This window comes from Ciconia boyciana, chromosome 3, assembly GCF_034638445.1.
Source record: "Ciconia boyciana chromosome 3, ASM3463844v1, whole genome shotgun sequence".
NCBI lineage: Eukaryota > Metazoa > Chordata > Aves > Ciconiiformes > Ciconiidae > Ciconia > Ciconia boyciana.
This window is the reverse complement of record NC_132936.1, coordinates 119,287,503-119,307,626: the sequence shown is the minus strand read 5'-3', so window position 1 is coordinate 119,307,626 and position 20,124 is coordinate 119,287,503. Positions and strand designations below refer to the sequence as shown.

The following is a 20,124-nucleotide window of genomic DNA, read 5'->3' as shown; positions in this document are numbered from 1 at the left end:
GCAGCGACTGCTGCTCGGGGACGGGCTGGGCATCAGTCGGCAGATGGTGAGTGGTTGTATCACTTGTTTTTTTCCTGGGTTTTGTTCCTCTCTCGTTCTCTTGTTGTTTTCCTTCTCATTAAATTTGTTTGTTTATTTGTTTGTTCCAATTATTAAACTGTTCTTATCTCAACCCACGAGTTTTCTTACTTTTGCTCTTCCAATTCTCTCCCCTATCCCACCAGGGGGGGGGGAGGATGAGCAAGCAGCTGTGTGGTACTGAATTGCTGACTGGGACTAAACCACAACAAAAGACATTAAAGATTCCAACCTCCATCCCTCAAACGTAGGTGTAGAGAATGGAGGAATGGACACAAATTTATCTCTTTGTTCCTAGAAGTAAATTACTGCTATGGCTTAGGAGAAATGGGACCTTGTCCTAAGTCTGTGATGATCTATTTAGCTTTGAATCTTGTAAACGTCAGCACATTTGCTCTGTGCTCCTGGCAAAACCACACTGCCTCCTTCTTCCTGCAGGTATTTTGCTCCCTACAGAATATCAAGCGATTAATACCAGATAACCATGCAGCAGCCTGGGGGCTGGGACCCACAGAAAATCCCCACGGGGACTGGAAGGGCATAAGTTTCTCTAGCCAGGGCCCACCCCACCACCCTCAGTGAGGGGGCAGCCCACAGCATCAGGCACCTCCATAGGGATGAGCTGAGGTCAAGCCAGGTAGTCAGCCCACAGGTCAAGATCAAGAGCATCCATGGCTGGATATGTCTGTGGCAAAGCTGGAGACCAGCACTCCTAAGCATAACTCAGGAAAGGACTGAAGGCCTAGGGCTGAGCTGAAACAGGGCCCATGGGCAGAGGTGTGGGTAGAGGCCCCAGTGAGGCTGGTCAGGGCCATTAAGGTGGGCAGCAACAAAACTAACCTCCCAGAAAGACTTAGCAAAGGCAATCCCTCCCCTTGATCTACACTGATAAAGAGCATCTGGTAGGATCAGGTAAGTAAATGCACTAATGCATGCAAAGTTATCAGATCCATAAAAAGAAAGGCTATGCCTACATTTAAAATTCCTTCTTCATAAATGTTCTACTCTCACGTTTCACTTTCGCATGGTAAAACAGTTACTCAGCCTAAGCATACATAATCCATAATATGATTTTCAGTTCTCCCTCATGTTTGCCACATTTTGCCATAGTGGTCCGGAATAAAGTCACAGCCTGAGCTGTGTCCAGAGAAAGATGATCACTCAGGCAGAAATAATAAGGGAAAAAAACCTCGTTATAGATCCAACCTCTCACGTACTTGGGAAACTAATTGCAATCAATGTCTTCAGCTACACACAATTTACTACAACATGATATGTCTGGCCCATGAGGCGAGTAAAACTGATCCCTGGCAATGGCCATTATTCTTCACACACCACTTTAAGTGATCCTATCAGATTCCCGATGTGTAAGGCCTCTATGATTTCGTACTGAATTACATTTAAACTTACAGAAGTGGGAATTGCTGCAAGCAAAACTTTCAACAAGCCACAAAGTGCAGCAGTTTCAGCAGAATATAACAAAAAATTAGAATTCTCTTGCAATGAGCAAAAAAGATAGGGAGAAATGCACATGGTCTTCTTTTGTGGAGCCATACTGTTATGAGATACGTGTCTATATATAGCAGCTGCTTCCTCATCTGAAAACCTGTGCATACCACTTGATTGTCTGATAACTTCCAAGATATTTTCAAGACCATTCATTGTTGACCTTGACAATGGTTGGAGGGATTCATTTTACCTAACTTTTGGTGGACTGCTTTTGAGGACCTTTAAAGTCAGCCAAGGTCTTTGCAACATATCGGTGGAGTCCACTGTATGATTCGTGATCAAATGTTGGCCCCCACAGTGGGATGAGTTGCTCCTGCAACTTACTACTTGATTAGATGCAACTACCGTTTGATTAGGTGCCTTTTGACAATACAAGAGTCTTAGGTGACTCACCAAGCCTGAAAGATTCTTCTCATACATTAATGTTGATAATGCTGCTACCTCATCATACATAGGGAAATGTTGGGGATTTTTTAATAGCATTTGTTTCACTCTTGACTGTTCAGTAGGAGAAGCAATAACTGCATTGTGTAACAACTTCCCTATAGGGAAGTCCCTGCTGCCAGTGACTGCTATCGAAGGTGGGAAGTTACTTACAAAACTCACCACATACACAGTTCTGAGAGGCAGGGATCATGCCCTGCTCTTATCCTTGTGGAAACCTGTCTGGCTGGACACATTATGAAGCCTCTTCTTAGCTGGATACCTAATCAAGACAAATACAGTAGGAAGGGGTTTTTTTGCAGAGGTTAAGTTTTCAGCAGAATGTATTATTTTGCTTAATGCTCACAATAAAATTAATTCACTAATTAACTTGCATGCACAAAGAAATGCAGCTGGGTAATGCTACATCTTCCATTTGGCTTAGCAATACTACATGTCAGCACCATGTGTACACCCCAGCTTTAGAAAAACAAAGAAAAGATCAGGTCCAGCACAACATGTAGCTGTGAAATTCTCCTAACAAAATCATTAACTCTGCCATAATGTCCAGTCAAACAGAAAATATATTTGTGGCCCAAGTCCTGTGTCCGCTATAAGAATATTGCAGTTTTAACAGCAAACAAGAACAAATGCAAAAGAATGGAAAGGATGCACAACCTGCTCCTGGGTTAAAAGCAATCTCTAACTGTTAGATGGGAATGAGACCTGCGGAGAGTTGAATTATGGTACAACTTCCAGTTTCAAAGATCTTTCTCCCAGAAGAAATGGTACCAGCCATAGGCAAAGAGTAGTATTAGACTGAAAGAAATGAGATCTGATCTGATACTGCAATTACAGCAGGATTCTTTCCTATTAAAATAAGATTGCAATAAAGTGATTTAAAAAATCCCAACAGAGACCCTGACCCAAATATTGATGTTGACTTCAGGGAGCAAGAAACTGACCCTCACTCTAGGCACGGTGGCTCACAAAAACCTTTTGCCGTACAGGGAGACGGAAGAGCCACAAAACCACCCCTTCGCTCTCCGCCCTCCCCTCCTTCTCAGGCAGCTCTGGCTCCTGCGTGCCGCTACGCAGATGCTTCAGCCCACCCCAGAGGGCTCGATCAGCCCGCGGGAGACGGCTCCCCGCGGTGAGGGGACCAGCAGTGTGATTTGGGGGAGGCCCCCCTCCGCCGAGACCCCACTGCGCGCTGCCCACCGGCGGAGGAGCCCTGCGGGGCGCTCCCCGCCTGCGCCGCTGTCCGCGCCCGTGGTGCTGAACGGCGGCGGCGCCCGCCCGGCCCGGGCCCCCCGTGCTCCCTCCGGGCCGAACGGCGGGATTAAGGCTGCAGTAATCGGGGGGGGGCGGATTACCTCCCTGGAAACCGGCTGCAAGCTGAGCAGCTGCAAATGTCCCCCAACCCGGGAGATGGGGCGGGGCGGGGGGGGCGGCATCCGCCGCCCAGATGCTGCGCCGCGATTAGGGGGAGGGAAAAAAACAAATATATCATCCGCCGCTTTTGGGAAGGGCTGGGCTGGCTGGGATCCGGCAGCCCCTCCTCTTCCTCCTCCTCTCTCTCCCTCGCAGCCTCGCTCTCCTCTCCCGGCCAGCCGCCTTCCGCGGAGGGGGCGAGACGAGCGCAGAGCCCGCAGCCCCTCTCCGGCGACAAGCGATGGGCGACATCCCCGGCCTCGTGAAAATCAGCGTCTCCCTCAAAATCCAGCCCAACGACGGGGCGGTGTATTTCAAGGTGGACGGGCAACGCTTCGGCCAGAACCGCACCATCAAGCTGCTGACCGGGGCCAAGTACAAGATCGAGGTGGCCCTCCGGCCCGGCACCGTCCAGGCCACGTAAGTGCAGCCTCCCTGCTCCAGGCAGCTCCCCCGGCCCTCCCTTCCCCGCTGCTTTATTTTTAGAAGTTTAATATTTTTTCCTGGCAGGCTGACAGCACGGGGTTTCCGTAATTTCTCCCTCCCCACCCTTTTGCTTTGGTGGCCCCGTTTCTAAGTCCCTGGCCAGCTGTTCCCAGTGCTGGCTCGGGCAAGAGGCTGCGTTACGAGGTCGCTTCCTTCCCTCTCCCTCCCCACCTTCTCCCGGAGCTCTTTCAAGCCCAGAGCTCCTTTTCTCCCTCCTTCCCCGCGGTTCGCCCTGGAGGCAGAGGGAAGAGGCCTCTCCAGCCCTGCATGTCAGGGATGCACCATGGCCAAGCCTCGCTGCAGCATGGCAAAGCACAGACTGGCACCAGGGAGGATGCAGATGGGGAACCAGCTCTGGGTGGAGAGACAGCCCTGGAGAAGGGATTTGGCTAACCTCTCCCCAGCTACTCAAGATGCCTCCTGCCTTTCCTTTCTACACCTTCCCTGGGTGACTGCAGAGCCCTGACATTTTTCAGGAGCCCCAGTGAATCAGCAGCACCTGCAGGTCTGCTAAAATCCCTGAAGCATCCCCCAGTGCAGAGACTGCCAGCCCACATGCTGGCTCCAAGCTGCTAGGGAAGGGGACCTGCGGGGCTGCTGAAAGTCTGGATCCTGTCTCTTTGCAGGACAATGGGCATCGGGGGCGTCAACGTCCCACTGGAAGAGAAATCGAGGGATGCACAAGTGGCCTCTTACACAGGGATCTACGACACAGAAGGGGTGCCCCATACCAAGAGTGGGGAGAGACAGCCCATCCAGGTCAACATGCAGGTATGTGGATTCTCCAGGCCTGGCATGGGAAGACAAGGGAGGGCAGCAGGGGGTTGCCTCCCAGAGAGGGAGTTGTGGAGGTGAAATATTCCAGGGCAAAGTCTGATAACAGCTGCTGCACTCAGCTCTCTGCTTTGCATCAGTAAGACTGCTGGTCAAGAGCGTAGCTGGAAACACAAGCCCTGCTTCCCAAGGGGAAGCCAAGAGAGCAGCAAGAGCCAGAAAGTAGTAGGGGGATTTCTAGAGATTCGCATAGCCCTTTGGGGTGCTGCAGGAGAAAAATAGGAGCTGAACTTCTCACCTTTTCTGCAGGGCATATTACAGACTTCAGGCAACTCCCACCAAGGTTCCTGGCTAGGAATCCAGTCCCAAGCCCTTGGCATACAGGGACCCTCCTTTTTGCCTGCCAGCACTGCCAGGTTTTTTGGAGCAGAGCAGGCCCCAAGCACAAGGGATGACTACTCTCCCCTTCCACCTGTCACCTGCAGGATGCCCAAGGACCTGACAGAGGCTTAAAGCATGTGTGAGAACACCCCCTCCCCCCCAAAGGCTGTCTTCTCCCTTTCTTTCCCCATATGCTTCCCATTATCATATTATCTCTGCATCCACAAACCTAAGTTCTTATTCAAGTGGCTCCTCACCCCAACCTTCAAGAGAAGCTCCAAGGGCCAGAATCAGTATATGCCATGGCCCCAAAGTGAGATGACAAAAGCTCAAGCCCGTAAGGCAGCAGAGCTGACAGAAGACAGGAAGAGCAGTGGGCAGATTTCCACAGCACTCTTTGGGTGGTATGCTCGGGGTGCAGGGGACGTTTGCTTTGTTCTGGCTTTGGTTTGGTTGTTTGGGGTTTTTTTCCCCTCTCCTGATTACAGTTGTGAGGGATTCCTGATATTTATTCTGTGCCTCCTTGGTACCAAAAAGGGGAAATGGGGCAGTAAGCCATCTTCATCTGAAGCTCTCCTTAAGGGTCTGTTCCAACTTATACAAGTTTAGGACCTTGCCAAGCCCACCAGATTTCAGCTTTCTCACATTTGCTCACTGCACGCAAGATTTCATCTTGATCTTTATCTTTACCATTTGTTTCTAGAATCATCATTTAGCATGGCAATCCCCTTCTAAATAAGACCTGTAACATCTCCATTTGGCATTTCTAATAATTACAGCATGCCAACAATTTTGGACCCCCACATTACATTAACAGTTACCACTTCATAATCTGAGGTTAATAAGACTACCCTGAAGTATTTGTCCATGTTAATCACTTTTCTGTACAGTCACCTCCTTTTAACACCCAGGAAAATCAAACACCCAGTATGACTTCTCAACCAGTAGAACAGGGCTGCTGGATGCCACTGTTGAGTACTGCAGTTATATTTCACAATGTCCTTATACTAGGAGGTGAAAGGGCAGCACTCCCAAAAAACTAGCTGCTTTGACTAAGGCATCCCTATTTTGATAGCCACCTTTACCCTTAAGTGTAGCACTGATGTGAACTCTGAAGATCTGGAAGTTTAACTTTTCTTATGAAGAAAAGCAAGTCAAATCACAAGTGAAGTAATTCCAAGAAATGCAAGGAGGGGCTGATTTTCAGGTACAAGCTCTGAGATGGTTTGTTGCAGCATCAGAATGAGTGGATACAATATTTGTCCAAACAGTTGCTTTTACAAATCAAATCCTGGGATATTAACCATGAAGCTAACAGGATTTTCAAGCATTAAGCAGGTCCTCAACCCCTTTTAGGATCTGATCTTGATAGATATGTTCTTCAGTACACACTTAGATGTCCAAAATTGATACTTTTAAGTATTAAATGCAGGCAACTCAACAGGGATTTACATGTTTAACTCATCATTTATCTGCTTAGCTAGACAGAGCCATAACAGATTTAGGGAACCAGCCTCAGATACCCCAGTCTGAAAACTGCTTCTAATACCTACTTCCTGAATCTTCAAAACTGGGCTTATTGCCTACAGCTCTAAATTTTCCTATTTCCTTCAACTATGAGGAACTTCAGTCTCCACTTCCTCTTCTATAACAGGCAGGATCCTGATGCATCCTAGGGAGATAAGGATACTATTTAAGGCATAAAATCTGAACTCGCATTAGAAATAGACCGTGAGGTCAGTCCTGCAGTTAAAAACCGGTCTGATACTACCAACTTAACGCCTAAAAGCCAGAAAGTTTGTAAGAATTTTTTTCCCACCTGCTTTAAAGCTTTAAACAAATAATTCTTTGTGCTCCTACTTTAACTGGCTGGTAGATGTCTTACCTGTTACAGCCATAGTTTATACGTGTAAAACAATAATCCCACTTCTGAATGCCAGAATCTCAGGATGCATTTGTTACCTGAATGCTCAAGTATGCACACTATCCAGAAACTGCTGAACTGACTAGCAAATGGTGTAAACTAAGCCAGAAACCTCTCTTTGCATCTAATTTTATTCTTGGTCAGACTAGATTAAGATTGAATAAAGAAGCCAGACCTCCATTCCCATAATAAATAGCCATCAAATCACCCTAGCATGCAAATTCAGAGGGAGTGATTAAATAACTGTTCACGCCTATAGCAGTGGATGACAGAGAACAGCAGACAGGAAAACAGGCTTCTAAGCCTGACCTACAAAGAGTAGAGCCATCCCTCCTCCCTGGGGAAGCTTGTATACAGGCCCAGTGGAGGAGCTAGGATTCAGCTGCAGGAGCCACAGGAATTCAGGGGAGCTCTGAGGATGCAGAATGCTCATTACGCCACAGAGCTGCTGCATCTGCTAAGTACTGGGCTGGCGGGGAGGCACAGGGTAGTAGAAAAGCTCTGCAATTAATTATTTCCTTCTCCTGGAAATCCACAGCAGTCAAACTACTCAGGGCAGCTCAGCAAACTGGGTCATTGGAAGAAGATAGAATTTGTTTTCTTCCTTTATCTTGTTGAAATTCAGATCCTCCATACATTAATGAAATGAAATGCTGCTCTTGTATCATATCATGTTCTACAAACGCTATTAGAAATGCCTTTTCTTCCTCAGTTTCCAGACTGAGGGTGGCTGATGCTCCTCTCTGACAATTTCTGTGTGGATTGTGCACAGTAATATCCAATGTGCTTAACCTTTACTATCTTGCATTATGAGTGTATCAGGATTATTATCAGAGAAGATTAATAAAAAAAATCCTTAATTAAGGTTTTAGTTGCTGGGAGAGATAAAATAGCCTGTACATCTGATTCTCTTTGTCAAAGGAAGTGGCAGAAATATTTCAGCTATTCCTTTAAGGTAACACTTGCAACTGGAGCCAAATAAAAACCTTCCACTAACAGTACACAGCAATTCCTGCTGTTGTCAAGGCTAAATTAAGTTACCACAAGGGGCTGGGGGAAGGTTTAAAGCAATGTCCATTACGCAGTAGCAGCTTACAAACCACATCTTGAATTTAAAAAACCCCAAACGTGTCCTTCTGAGAAAACTGGATACAGAAGGCTCTGCTTGCTACTCAGGAAGAATCACTGTGTAAAAGGGCTTTCATACTGACTTTGCAAATGTGATTATAATAGGCAGATGATCAAAGGTCAGCTCCCAGGCACATGATGGGAATGGAAAATAGTCAAGTGAAGAAGCTGTCATTAAAGTGAGTGATGGAAATATTTAAAAGGCAAAAATGTTGAAGAACAGAGTGTCATTCCATAGCGCTGAATCCACTATCAAGTATCTTCTAACAAAATAGCACAATCAACAAACCATACTACTGGGACCAACAACAATATGTATAGGCTTCACATCCACATTTTGGATTCTCTGCAGGGTCTCAAGGCACAGGAACTCAAATTTTACATCACCACCATAACTGAAGTCATGATCTACCCTTGTTGAGCCTCATTCATATGGTTTTTCTGATATTGCAAGGGTATCGAGCAATGGCTTCAAAAAAGTGAGAGATTTTATTTTGCAGAATTTAGTATAGCCATGGTCTCATTCAGTTCAAAGTTGCAAGCACAATTAGGCAACTTGCAGTCAATCTTCACTATACTAGACACTATACCCTTCACTATACTAGACACTATACCAGACACTATACCCCTTCACTATACTAGACACTTATCTGCTAACACGCGCTGCTTATCTCCTTCCTAGCCTCTATTACTCATATCTAAGTTTGAAAAGTTGCACTATCACAGTACAACTACCAATTACAGAAATGCACAAAGGAGAACTTCTTTTACTTAAGTTTCATGTAAAATGCAGAACAGAATCCCAGGGAAGGAGTGAGCAGTCTAATAGCAGCATGTCTCAATCAAGACACTGCAAACACAAGGCTACAAAATACAGGGACATTAAATATTTCAGATTGAGGAAAAGAAGGAATCTTCCCAGTCATAACTGCAGCATCTAGGTATGCTATAAAGGTAAAGTGATGGCCTGTATCACTACAGATCACTGCTACATGATATGCATATACAACCCACTTTGAGATCCTCCTGCCAACTACTGCTGTGTCATCTTAAGAAGGATTATAACTTTGATTCTTGCTGTTAGTAACATTTATCCATCTGGGAACTTGAACATTTTTACTCTCTTGCCTTTCGCAGATGTAAGAGCAAGAGGACAGTACATGGAGAGTCTGATCCTTCATGTTTTATGTATGCCTAAGCATAAAAGATTTTATGACCGCTAGAGCAGGCTTTATAGGTCTTTGATTTATTGACTTGAGGAACAATAACCCTTATATCAGCTGTTTTACATTCTGCAGTTTCATAAGATTGTTGTTTCTCATTAACAGAGAGGAACCAACAAAATAATCAGCTCACTAACACTGATATTCCCTCTTCCTCGCAGTTTAACGACATTGGTGTTTTTGAAACAGTCTGGCAAGTCAAATTCTACAACTACCACAAACGGGATCATTGCCAATGGGGAAACAGTTTTGGTAGTATTGAGTACGAATGCAAACCAAATGAAACGCGCAGTCTTATGTGGATCAATAAAGAGACCTTCCACTGAAGAGATGTGAAACCAATACTGCTGGACAATCTCCCTAAAGAAAAATCTACCTTTTTAAACCAGCAAGAAGCCTTAACAAAGGCATACTGTAACGTTGCTTTGTTCCATAAGGTTCCAACAACTACGTTGTATATACAGGTGGTGCCACTAAAATCTTTGCCTATTACTGTATTTTAAGTTTACCATGGCATCTGCAACATTCTTTATCTGTCACCCTGAGAATACTGTAAAGTTCATGGTAAAGAGTATTTGATTGCTGGGTAGAAAGTCATACCATCATAATACTGTCATAAGTATTTGGATTATCCCCACTAAACAGTTCCACTAGATGTAACAACTTTTGTGAAGTGTTTTGCTTTATTGCTTAGAATTTGGATGCAACATCACATTGGCGATGTCTGTATTTATATTTGTGTTTGCTCCTAAATCGGTGTGCTCCTTCAAGCATTTTGTCATACATGTCATCCCAGTGGACAGCAAAACATGCAAATTATGGGTGTTTTTAGGTTTAGCTAAATGGCAGCTACTACACTGTTGATATTGTGCTTTCATACCAGGGAATTTGGAAACTCATTCTCCCTTTTGTTAAGTGCTGTAAGATACTCTGTGAAAAGTTTGCTAATTTACCAAATCTCTCAAAATTCTTTGTTGTTAAGTTTCCCAGTCTCTGAAATAGCTTTAGGCAACGGTATAAAACGTGCTAACCTAAATGAAGGAAAAGCAATAAATCAGTTGTGGTATCAAAGACATCTAACAACATGGCTAATATCTGTCTTAAGACCATAATAGTATTCTTGAAAGATATAGCAGCCATACTTAATTTAGTTCTTAGAGTGAGAGTTCTGATAGTAATCTCAATTTTTATTTTAATGACACATTGCTCAAATCAGTAAAATCCTACAAATCAACTTTTTCAAGCCTAACCACTGTATTGTACAAAAATCAACAGGATTTCTGACCAACAAACACTCAGCAGTGTGAAGAGTACAGATCCCAGTGCATGTTTATACATGCATTGCACTTTCAAATAAATATAAGCATGTAAGCATTTGCATGGTTATGACTAAAGGTGCTACATAAACACTAGATCAGTGTTTAACACGTACAGACAACGAAAAACAAACATATCTTTTCTTTCAGTAAATAAAGCAGGGAAACAAATACACTGTCCCATTCCCAACTTGGGCTGAAGTAAGCTGTCAGTTCTTGCATATCTGTTATTCCTTTTGTGAATAATTTGTAAATTGTGTATGTAAATGGTAACCATGACTTTTGATCTTTGTAATAAAGGACTTAAACAATTTCTTCTCTAGTATGACCATCTAAATGAGTTGAAAATACTGTATCAAAAAAGGTAGTGATTTTCAAAAGTCAGACAGCAGAGGGTATGTAGTCAGTGCTTTCTGAGAACCCAGTCCAAAGTATCTCATGTTCTTTACCCAAAGCTACTGTTTCTAGGAAATACAGATCCAATGTGCTAGAATGCAGACAGTTAATGGGATAACACTCAATAGAGCTTATTGATAAAATTCAACTGCATTTTGTTGCACTAACATAGTGTGGAAAGTAGAAATTTAGGACAGAAGTGAAATACCAAAGAAATATTTTCTTCCATTGAATTATTAATCAAAAAGCTTGACTGTTTGCAGATTTCTAAGCCAAAAGAGCCTGCCAGTAGCACTGATGTAATACACCACTGGAACAGTGAGCTAGCCAGCCACCTCTGTACTTCGAGGCAATATTACAACAGGTAAATTTCACTGCAATGAAATTCTAGAAATAATCTTCTTCATTAACTTCTTTCCTAGACTCTTCCTAGACTACAGAAATAATTCTTCAAAATTACAAAAATGAACTGAGCAAATTCAAATTGAAATTCAAATGAAATCTGTACTTCCGCCAGAAGTGTTATTGCCAGCACTTTAGCAGAAGTTTCCAGATAACAGGCTTCAATGATACCAAACTTCCAGATGTCAATCAATTCTATGTCTGCACTACTAGAAAGCGCTTTTATTCTGCAACAATTGGCATACTTTGGTTTGTTTGTACATATGAACTGAAACCACATCAGCAAGAAATATGTATGATACATAAATTAACAGAGAAACTTCTGTCCTAGTAAAATTAAAATGTGTAAGACAGGCCTTCACTTTGAGCTCAGCTTCTATGAAATCCTTGGCCCACGATGTCCTAGCCCTCCAGCATTTAAATGTTACAATGAATAAATCCAGCCTGTCCTGGTACAGGAAGGCTATTATTCTCAGCTAGCAGGAAGCACACCTTTCTCAAGGTAAATACGTTCATATTAATGCCATATAAGGCAGCAATTTTCTCAGGTCCTAGCAAGCCCTGGAGCAATTCAGCTGAAATTCAGTTCAGCGGGTGGTCAAGAAAGAGCCTGCAGATGGAGTGAGTTGCTTTTAAAAGGAAGGAGAGAACAGCCAGACCAACTGTGTCCTGCAGGCTCTATGTCCTGATACTGAACATTGCTGCCCAGGACCACAGGACCCCTTTCAGACAGTGGCAGTGATAAAAAGGATGAGGACTGGTTAACAGCTTATCTTGGGGAAGGTGTAAATGGCATTTATCAGCTGTTTTATCCTTCTCCCCTAGATGAGGTTTAAGCAGAAAGAAATGTGGCTTGATAGCCTTGTATTATTCCTGCCTAAACAGAAGATTATTCATGTGATGTTTGTTGAGTAGCCATACCACCATGGATGACAATGCTGATACTCTGCATACATAAAGCAAAGTAGTCCCATCGACTTCCCCTTGCTCAATGAGTGCTTTGCTAACACAGCAAACATTTGCTCCTAATAAACGAGGCACAAGATTTTAGCAGTTCTCTGAAAGTAATGTTTTGAATCTGTTTCATCCAGGACAACTCTGGTGAATATTCATAAAGCTTGAGTCACTAAACTGTTGCTGTGACAGTTTTATGCATTACTCATTCAGCAGCATTTAATCTCTAGACAAGTTTGTTCTTTACACACCTTTTTCTAATTAGGCTTTCCATTTTTGGGCAGAACTCCAAAATTCAGAACAGGACACAATACACTAAGCCTAAATATATATTTATTTTTATTCATTACAATGTCAGGAAACGCTGACAATGTATCAATCCAGCTGAAACCACAAAGCACTCATATCTGAAGGTTTTACACAAGAGACTTCAATATTTTTCTCATGCAGTGTCCAGCTTTCATTTTCATAAGAAAGATTGAAACAAATATACTGAATCTTTCAGAGTCACTTTTTCATCTTTTTCATCTATATTTAGGTAGCAGTTAGCACTTTCAGACTGCTGAGTAAAAGTATCCAAGAGCAAGTTATTAGTCATGATTATTACAGTTGTGATCCTGCATAGGGCTTGCATTAGATCATTAGCATTTGCACAAGGCTTTGTGTTTAGTGCAGCTACTACAGGCTTTGGTATCTCCTACCATCTGACTGTATCTGAAAAAGAAATAATACTGCTAAAGTCTCCAAGCTCTACTAACACAAGTTAGGGAGGTTTCACGGGCTTCAGCTGAGGCTCTGTCCATTGGTTTGCTGATGCAGAGTCACCCTTAGCGATTCCAGACTAGTAGAGTATCAGAAAACCTCGTTTATTACATTCTTCCTGTAAAAGATGTGAATGGAACTTCTGTACAATGAAGCTGTAAGTTTTGTAATACAAAGCTTTTACTTGCCAGCAGAGGTTGGTTTCCATTTGGTTAAGAGCACCTGCATCATTATGTAAAATTGACACATGTGCTACACTGAACAGTTCTATTCTTCTAGAGTCTCTGTGTAAAGCTTTGATTAAATAAGGATGTGGCACATTGTAAATGCTAACCTCTTTTTGAGATCTGGAACAAGTACTGTGGCTTTCAGAATTCAAAGCATTGAGCATTGCCTTAATAGCTGTGTGTCAACCCCAAAGCACAAAGCAGCAGTATAATGAGTCTTACAACATTCATGTTTTCCCTTACCTCTACAAAGCTCACAAGCAATGACTGGAAAGTCCCCTTAGTGCAGCTAATCCAGATCTTTGGCTAGGAGAGACAGGCACTCCTGCCTACAGGCCTTCCCAGCTGCACGCGTGGCAGCTTTTGCCAGCATTCCTTGGACTGCTTCCTTTTCCCCTCTCCCCAAGACCAGCATTTAAGGCTTCAAATCCCTGTGAGCCCTGGCTTTCAGCCTTAGGAAGACAAGGCTGCATCAACCCAGGAAAAGCCAAACCAGTCCTCTCTGCACTGTTTTCTCTGTCCCTACCTCAAAGTTGTTGATTATTTCTCTTATTAGTCAACACAGCTTAGTTCTGTGCACTCAGAAAGGATAATCCCATGACTGACCTTATACATTACATATAACATTCTCTGCCTCTTCCTGCAGAAGAAATTCACAAGGATTCCAACTGTATCCCAACTATAAATAAGAAGAAAATGACCAGCCACCAAAAAGACAAAGAAGTGAAGTTGGACTACAGAAAGCACTGCTGATGGTCAGTGGTGGAGGTCTTGCAGCATCTGCCATTACAGTGCTGGAGAACTCAGACAGCTACATAGATTGTTTCCACAGTGCTCCAACAATCACTGAATTTCTCTGTATAGTAAGATATACACAAGTGAAGAATCATAAGCTTCATGAGTTCTCCCACTGCAATCATTGAAGTTTGTAATCTTTTGACCTCCAGTGAGTTGCACCACTCAGGTATGAGTACATAGATACAAACAGACCTCCACTGGAGACAAGGCTCAAGAGCAATGACAGCTTTTCCATCAATGTTGATGCCAAAAATCTTAAATTAAAAAATAATTCATAACAGCACATCTGCATTGACCAAGTGTAAGGCTTTGATATTCTGTTTTTCCTCATTTGGACAAACTTGAGTCTCAATGCTGCCATATACAAGTGCTTCATATGCTATTCACAAGGCCTTTGTTTCCCTCCCTCAGAGAGCAGACACTCCTACTCCCTTTATCCCAAATAGCAAGGAACAGCCTGGTGTCCCATCCAGTAACTTCTGCAGCCTTCGAACAATCCTGAGAGAAGCAATAATAAACTATCAGTTGATGGTGATGAAGGCAGCACAGGCAAGAACCATATGACTGTGCTGGAGGCAAGATGGACCTTCTGCCCATTCTCAGCATGGTAACTGCAAGGTTAGGTGCCATCCTGCTGTTATGGGAGTGACTGTGATAACGTCATCTGTAATAAGCTGCAGCCTATGTGCTACAGGGACCAAATGTTCTCAGAAGCTTGAACTGAATCATTACGAGTTTAATGTGAACCCCAGAGGACCTTGTCTGCAGAGAAATGGCAGTAGCATGCAATAATATCACAACATATACTATTTTCTGACTATGATGGCACTCTTCCGCTTCGTCTAAGTTGCTATGCCAACAGATTCACCTAAGGTACTTCCACATTTCAAACTTATTGTAGAGAACAAGCCCTGGCCAATTCTATGTATAGAATATATAGTCTAAAGTTGGTCTTTTTTTTCCCTTTTTTTTTGTTTTTAATTAACTGTATGATTTTTATTTCTGGCTTCAGAGACATCTCTGCCTAAATACTACACTACAGGCAAGCTGAGCAAATGCAAGAAATACCACTGTGTGAAAATACAACCATGGTCATCCCTGTTCTGTATGGAAACTATGTGACTGCAGTCCAAAGATTTAAAAGCATTAAAACAAAAAAAATGGCTTCATGCATCTTTCAGTTCTGTCACAGACTGAACACTGTTCAAGAGGCTTGCAACATTTTGTCTATCAGAACAAGGCAATAGTCATATATAAATGTGCTGATCATCTAATTTTCAAATGCACAACACTTATACTGAACTTTTCTACCCTTGAGGTGGATGGTTAAGAAACCAAGAAAAGGTGCCAAAGGTACTCCTGGTAAAAAGTTCCACCAAAATGTATGGAGTTAACATGAGGAATAAATTTGCCCCAATATGCTAAAATGTGGATTAACTGCCCTTGCTTAAAACAGAACTGTAAGAATTTAGACCTAACCATTTTAATACAAATTCAGTACAACTCACTGAGGAAATACTTCCAGGGAGGTTGTTCATTTTAAATACAGTGAAAAGATTTCCTCCACAGATCATTCACCCTATCGTAGCAAAATATTTCTTTTTTCTCTAGGGATCAAGAACTAACATTTTGTGCTTGCATACAGGTACAGAATCAGTTATATAATGAGCTAGCAGAGCTGAAAAATTTCTTGCAGGTTTTTTTTTTTTTTAATAAAACCAGCTATCAATTCTTACTTCCTTATGCTTCTGCCCTGCAATGCCAGCAGCAGCCCTCAAGCACAAATACACAAGCAAAGAAGGAATGCTGCCACATACTTAGCTCCAGGACTGAGATATGATCCAAACAGCACAGGAAAGGGACATCATTAGCCACCTCATCAGTCCTCCTATAGCCTTTATTCTTGGGCAACCATGACTAGGACAGGTAAGCACATGTTTTTTTCCATGCACTCCAGTCTACAAATCCATGAGTCATCATGCCTTATCTGAGACACCAGCTTCTGTCCAGATATCTAAAGGGAAAACAGTGGAGGGGCATGAGCTTGGAGTCATGGTACTACAGAAATAGCAAGAGAAACAGAAGAATCTCAGACCGTATTCAAAGACACTGAGCTTCTGACCCACAGGCAGCAGGGGAAACAGTCAACTAGGAGTCTTCATATGAAAATGAAGCCTGTACTTGGCACTGGTGAGGCTGCACCTCAAATACTGTGTTCAGTTTTGGGCCCCTCAGTACAAGAAGGACATCGAGTTGCTGGAGCGTGTCCAGAGAGAGGCAATGAAGCTGGTGAAGGGTCTGGAGAACAAGTCTTATGAGGAGCAGCTGCAGGAACTGGGATTGTTTAGTCTGGAGGAAAGGAGGCTCAGGGGAGACCTTATCACTCTCTACAACTACCTGAACGGAGGTTGTAGTGAGGTGGGTGTTGGTCTCCTCTCCCAAGTAACCAGCAATAGGATGAAAGGAAATAGCCTCAAGTGGCATCAAGAGAGGTTTAGATTGTATATTAGGAAAAATTTCTTTACTGAAAGTGTGGTCAAGCATTGGAACAGGCTGCCCAGAGAGGTGGTGGAGTCACCATCCCTGGAGGAATTCAAAAAACGTGTAGATGTGGCACATCAGGACACGGTTTAGTAGGCATGGAGGTGTTGGGTTGACGGTTGGACTAGATGACCTTAGAGGTCTTTTCCAACCTTAATGATTCTATGATCCTAAAATATAACGATACCAGAGAACCCCCCAAAAACTTCTTTTTGTAGTCTCCATCTCAGTCACCTCTAATAGTCCTTCCAGGTTCTTGCTAGAAAGACTGCTCCTAACCTCAAAAATCTCCTACAGAACTTCCCATGGTTTTTATTGGTAAGTAGCTTTAAGCTTCTGGCTCACTAAGCTCAGTGTCAGTAGCTTTCCACAGATTTCATACCAGTCTCTGAAGTTTTCAGATCTCACTGGCTAATCTCATTCTCCAGGCAGCCAGTAGTTGCTAGTGAATACTGTCACAGCTTACCTACCATCCCCTAAAGTCCTGTCTCATCTTTCATCTGTAATGGAGAGACAGAAAAGGCTTTCTCTTCTCTCACCATTTGCTGTTCAATCTATTACTCATTTGCCTTGAAGGCTCTGCAGTAAGTAGCTATTTACAAAACTTGTAAGGTCCCCAGTCATTCAATAACTTTTAATGTAATAATCCAAGGGGCTGGGGGAAACAGCACTATATTCCGTATTATGGGATGGGCAAGGAAGCCCTTGTACCTCCTACACAGGGGCATACCAACTGAGTACATCAATACCCTGTGGAGCAGCACTTCTCAGAGATACTAGAAAGTACTCAAAGCAGAAGTTGGCACAGCTTGGACAGGCAGGGTTCATTGCTCGGATGTTGTGCCACTTTCTACTCTGGTTCAAGTAGCACCACTGTAGCCTTTGAGCTGCATTCCTGTGAGGCACAGCTACAACAGAAAAGAACAAGCAGCTAAGGGAATCAGAGAGCACTTCTTAGTTCCCAGGTCAGGGTACATGCCCTGCCTGAACTCAAATTCAACACCAGCATAAAATGTAGACATGCAGCAGCCCCCTCCCTCCAACTGCTGTATCCTATTTTCCCACAGAAATGAAACCTTGGTGAACAGTCCAGGTATAAATCAAGACTGAGGGACTTGCTATATTCTTATAGGGAAGCCTGGATAGAACACTGTGTTAACCTGTATCACACCATGTCGAGGCTAATCTCTTAGCAACTGTCTCACCCATCTTTATTCTAATCAAAATACCAAAATCTAGACATTAACCATGTTACCAACACGGCCTTCTTACCCGCTCTGCCACTACTGATTCCCTTGAAGAGCAGACTATGAAGAGGATAGCTTTATACTGGGAGAAGAAGCACAGACTCTCCCTGATTAGCACATACTACCTGTTTTCACCTCTCTGGCTCCAAAGAAAAGACAAGTCTAAACTGTTTAGCAATCCACCTTCTGACAAGTACGTCATGCAAGCTACACTTGGCTGTGAAAAATCAGGAAACTGGAATCCTAAAATCCAAAGTGATTATTTCTGCAGAAGGCATCATTTTTACATTGTTTTCCCTACAGAAAGGAAGTGTTTTCTCTGTCAAGACAGCGTAAGGTAGCCCAGGAAGACTCACAGACAAATTTCACTGTCACTGTTCCCATTTGCTTGTTCTAAAGACTGTATTAATTTTCTTTTTATTTTTCAGAGTCTTCATTTCTGCATGCTACGGATCTTGATGTAAGCTAATAATTTGTGTGGACAAACAATGCAGTTACTTAAATAGCCACCTAGTTTTCTCTTTTACTGTACCTCTGGTAAAACAACCAGTTCTTACTTTCTGGAGAGAAAGATGACAAGAACTCACATACTCATATGTATGTTCACACACACAAGCACACGCATAGAAGTGTTTTAATGTGTTGGACATTAGTACCAATTTTAAACATTATTTACAAATAAAAAGGGCCAAAACCCAAGTTAACAGCAAGTTCAAGAAATCCAGGAAATATTTCTCCTTTATGTGTTCATTACAAGTGTCATGCAAACACCTTCCATTCCATGAGATTCACACTTGTTTTACTCCACATTTTATTTGATACTGGAGAACTTCAATTGAGGATAAAAAGTTGGAATCCATTTTAGTCTATCTCCTCCTTACTTTCTGGGCTTTTATTAAAAAGTCATAGAAATGAAAGATTAAACAAGGTAATGGTCCTTAGGATGCTGTGAAAAAGTAGGCTGGCTCTACCATCTCTCAGATCAGTTATGAGTTACCTGCTGTGTAGCCCCTTTGATGCAGAATTCCTGGAGAAGGACAAGGCTTTAGTGCAATCTGCATCAGGTAATCCAAACCAGTGCTTTAAATTACTGCAAAAACGCCAGAACATTTCTCTGCAATTCTGTTTTATCCATCGTCCACAAATTTTCAAACACTTAAAGCGAGCAGGTACAAATTATTAGTCATTACAGTCAAGAATAAATGCCCAGCTCTGATAAGTTCTCCCCTGTATTTTTATCATTATTTCAATTCCCACAGCTCCAGTAAAAGAAAATTAACTGCTGAGGGTTCAGGGATTTGAAGCAATGTTCTTCCAGCTCACAGTTGCTTCACAGAAATCACTATCATGTGAATACTAAAAACACAGCAAAACTTTTACTTTACTTTTGTTCTTGGTAGTATATCACAATGAACCGTAGAACTTACAGAGTCTAATTTCCTGTCCGTCTCCTGTGCATTCTCTGGTGCTTTAATACTACAGTGCAACTCATATTTCAGCCCCTCTGTCATTATGGACACTAATTTCAACCACCGTACTCTGTTCAGAAATGTAATTTCATAAAACTTGAAGCAACTCAGTATGGGACCTCAGCCTCTCTCTCGATTTTCATGAAAAACATTTAACATTGGGGGTGGAGGGGTGCAGAGGAGGAAGAAGAGCAGGACAAAGCGTGCTCAACATAAGCTTCAATTTCATAAGAAACCAGACTAGAATTGCCAGAGGGGAAAAAAGCAGCAATCAAAAATACTCCAGGCAATCACTAGATGGTGCTAAAAGAGGAAATATGTACCATGAAGGAACTTTAGAAACCCAGGAGCTATCTGTAAGCTGTAAACTACAAGAAAAAGACTCCCCATCCCCTTTGTAACTGTGTAGGCCACTTCTCCCACACAAACACACTACAGTCTTGCAGAACCTAGTGCAAGTACTTATACGCAAAAGGGACTCCCCTTCACTATTGCTATGTTTCTTTTAATTCAAACTGGCACCTGAAGAGCAGCAGCCACTGAGTACTCTGTGGTCCAGAAGGAGATCAGAGACAGACAGAAGTCCAGGGAGCTCACGCACTACTGAACCTCACTAACAGGGCACTTCTGCCAGCATCCCTCATTACCCTGA

At 42.9% G+C, this 20,124-nt stretch overlaps 2 protein-coding genes across 16 annotated transcripts in view; one reads left to right on the top strand and one right to left on the bottom strand.

Annotated features, from left to right (window-relative positions):
- Positions 1–2,286, bottom strand: part of PLEK (pleckstrin) — a 28,233-nt gene extending 25,947 nt beyond the window's left edge. For 10 of the 13 annotated variants that reach the window (XM_072857386.1, XM_072857393.1, XM_072857384.1 and 7 more), the window contains exon 1: positions 2,194–2,285. The gene's annotated coding sequence lies outside the window, so the exon portion shown is untranslated. Of the gene's footprint in view, positions 1–2,193 lie in introns of all 13 variants that reach the window. The other 3 variants (XM_072857383.1, XM_072857397.1, XM_072857398.1) reach the window with 1 other exon arrangement.
- Positions 2,287–3,535: 1,249 nt separating this feature from the next.
- CNRIP1 (cannabinoid receptor interacting protein 1) lies at positions 3,536–19,548 on the top strand. 3 transcript variants are annotated; one of them, XM_072857406.1, is made up of 4 exons: positions 3,537–3,864; positions 4,557–4,701; positions 11,336–11,436; positions 18,432–19,548. In XM_072857406.1, the coding sequence occupies exons 1-4, from the start codon at positions 3,686–3,688 to the stop codon at positions 18,460–18,462; spliced, it is 456 nt and encodes a 151-aa protein (XP_072713507.1). In that variant the 5' UTR covers positions 3,537–3,685; the 3' UTR covers positions 18,463–19,548. The 3 variants fall into 3 exon arrangements, with proteins under 3 accessions (XP_072713505.1, XP_072713507.1, XP_072713506.1); XM_072857405.1 differs by lacking the exon at positions 18,432–19,548 and adding an exon at positions 14,064–14,716 and having other exon boundaries at positions 3,539–3,864; XM_072857404.1 differs by lacking the exons at positions 11,336–11,436; positions 18,432–19,548 and adding an exon at positions 9,522–10,973 and having other exon boundaries at positions 3,536–3,864.
- The last annotated feature ends 576 nt before the right edge of the window (positions 19,549–20,124 follow it).

What these genes read in the sequence shown, in the direction of transcription:
- CNRIP1 (XM_072857404.1), top strand. Translation starts at nt 3,686, where the DNA reads ATGGGCGACATCCCCGGCCTCGTGAAAATCAGCGTCTCCCTCAAAATC. An exon ending in CCCGGCACCGTCCAGGCCAC is followed by an intron (nt 3,865 to 4,556) that starts GTAAGTGCAGCC and finishes GTCTCTTTGCAG; the next exon opens with GACAATGGGCATCGGGGGCG. An exon ending in CCATCCAGGTCAACATGCAG is followed by an intron (nt 4,702 to 9,521) that starts GTATGTGGATTC and finishes TCTTCCTCGCAG; the next exon opens with TTTAACGACATTGGTGTTTT.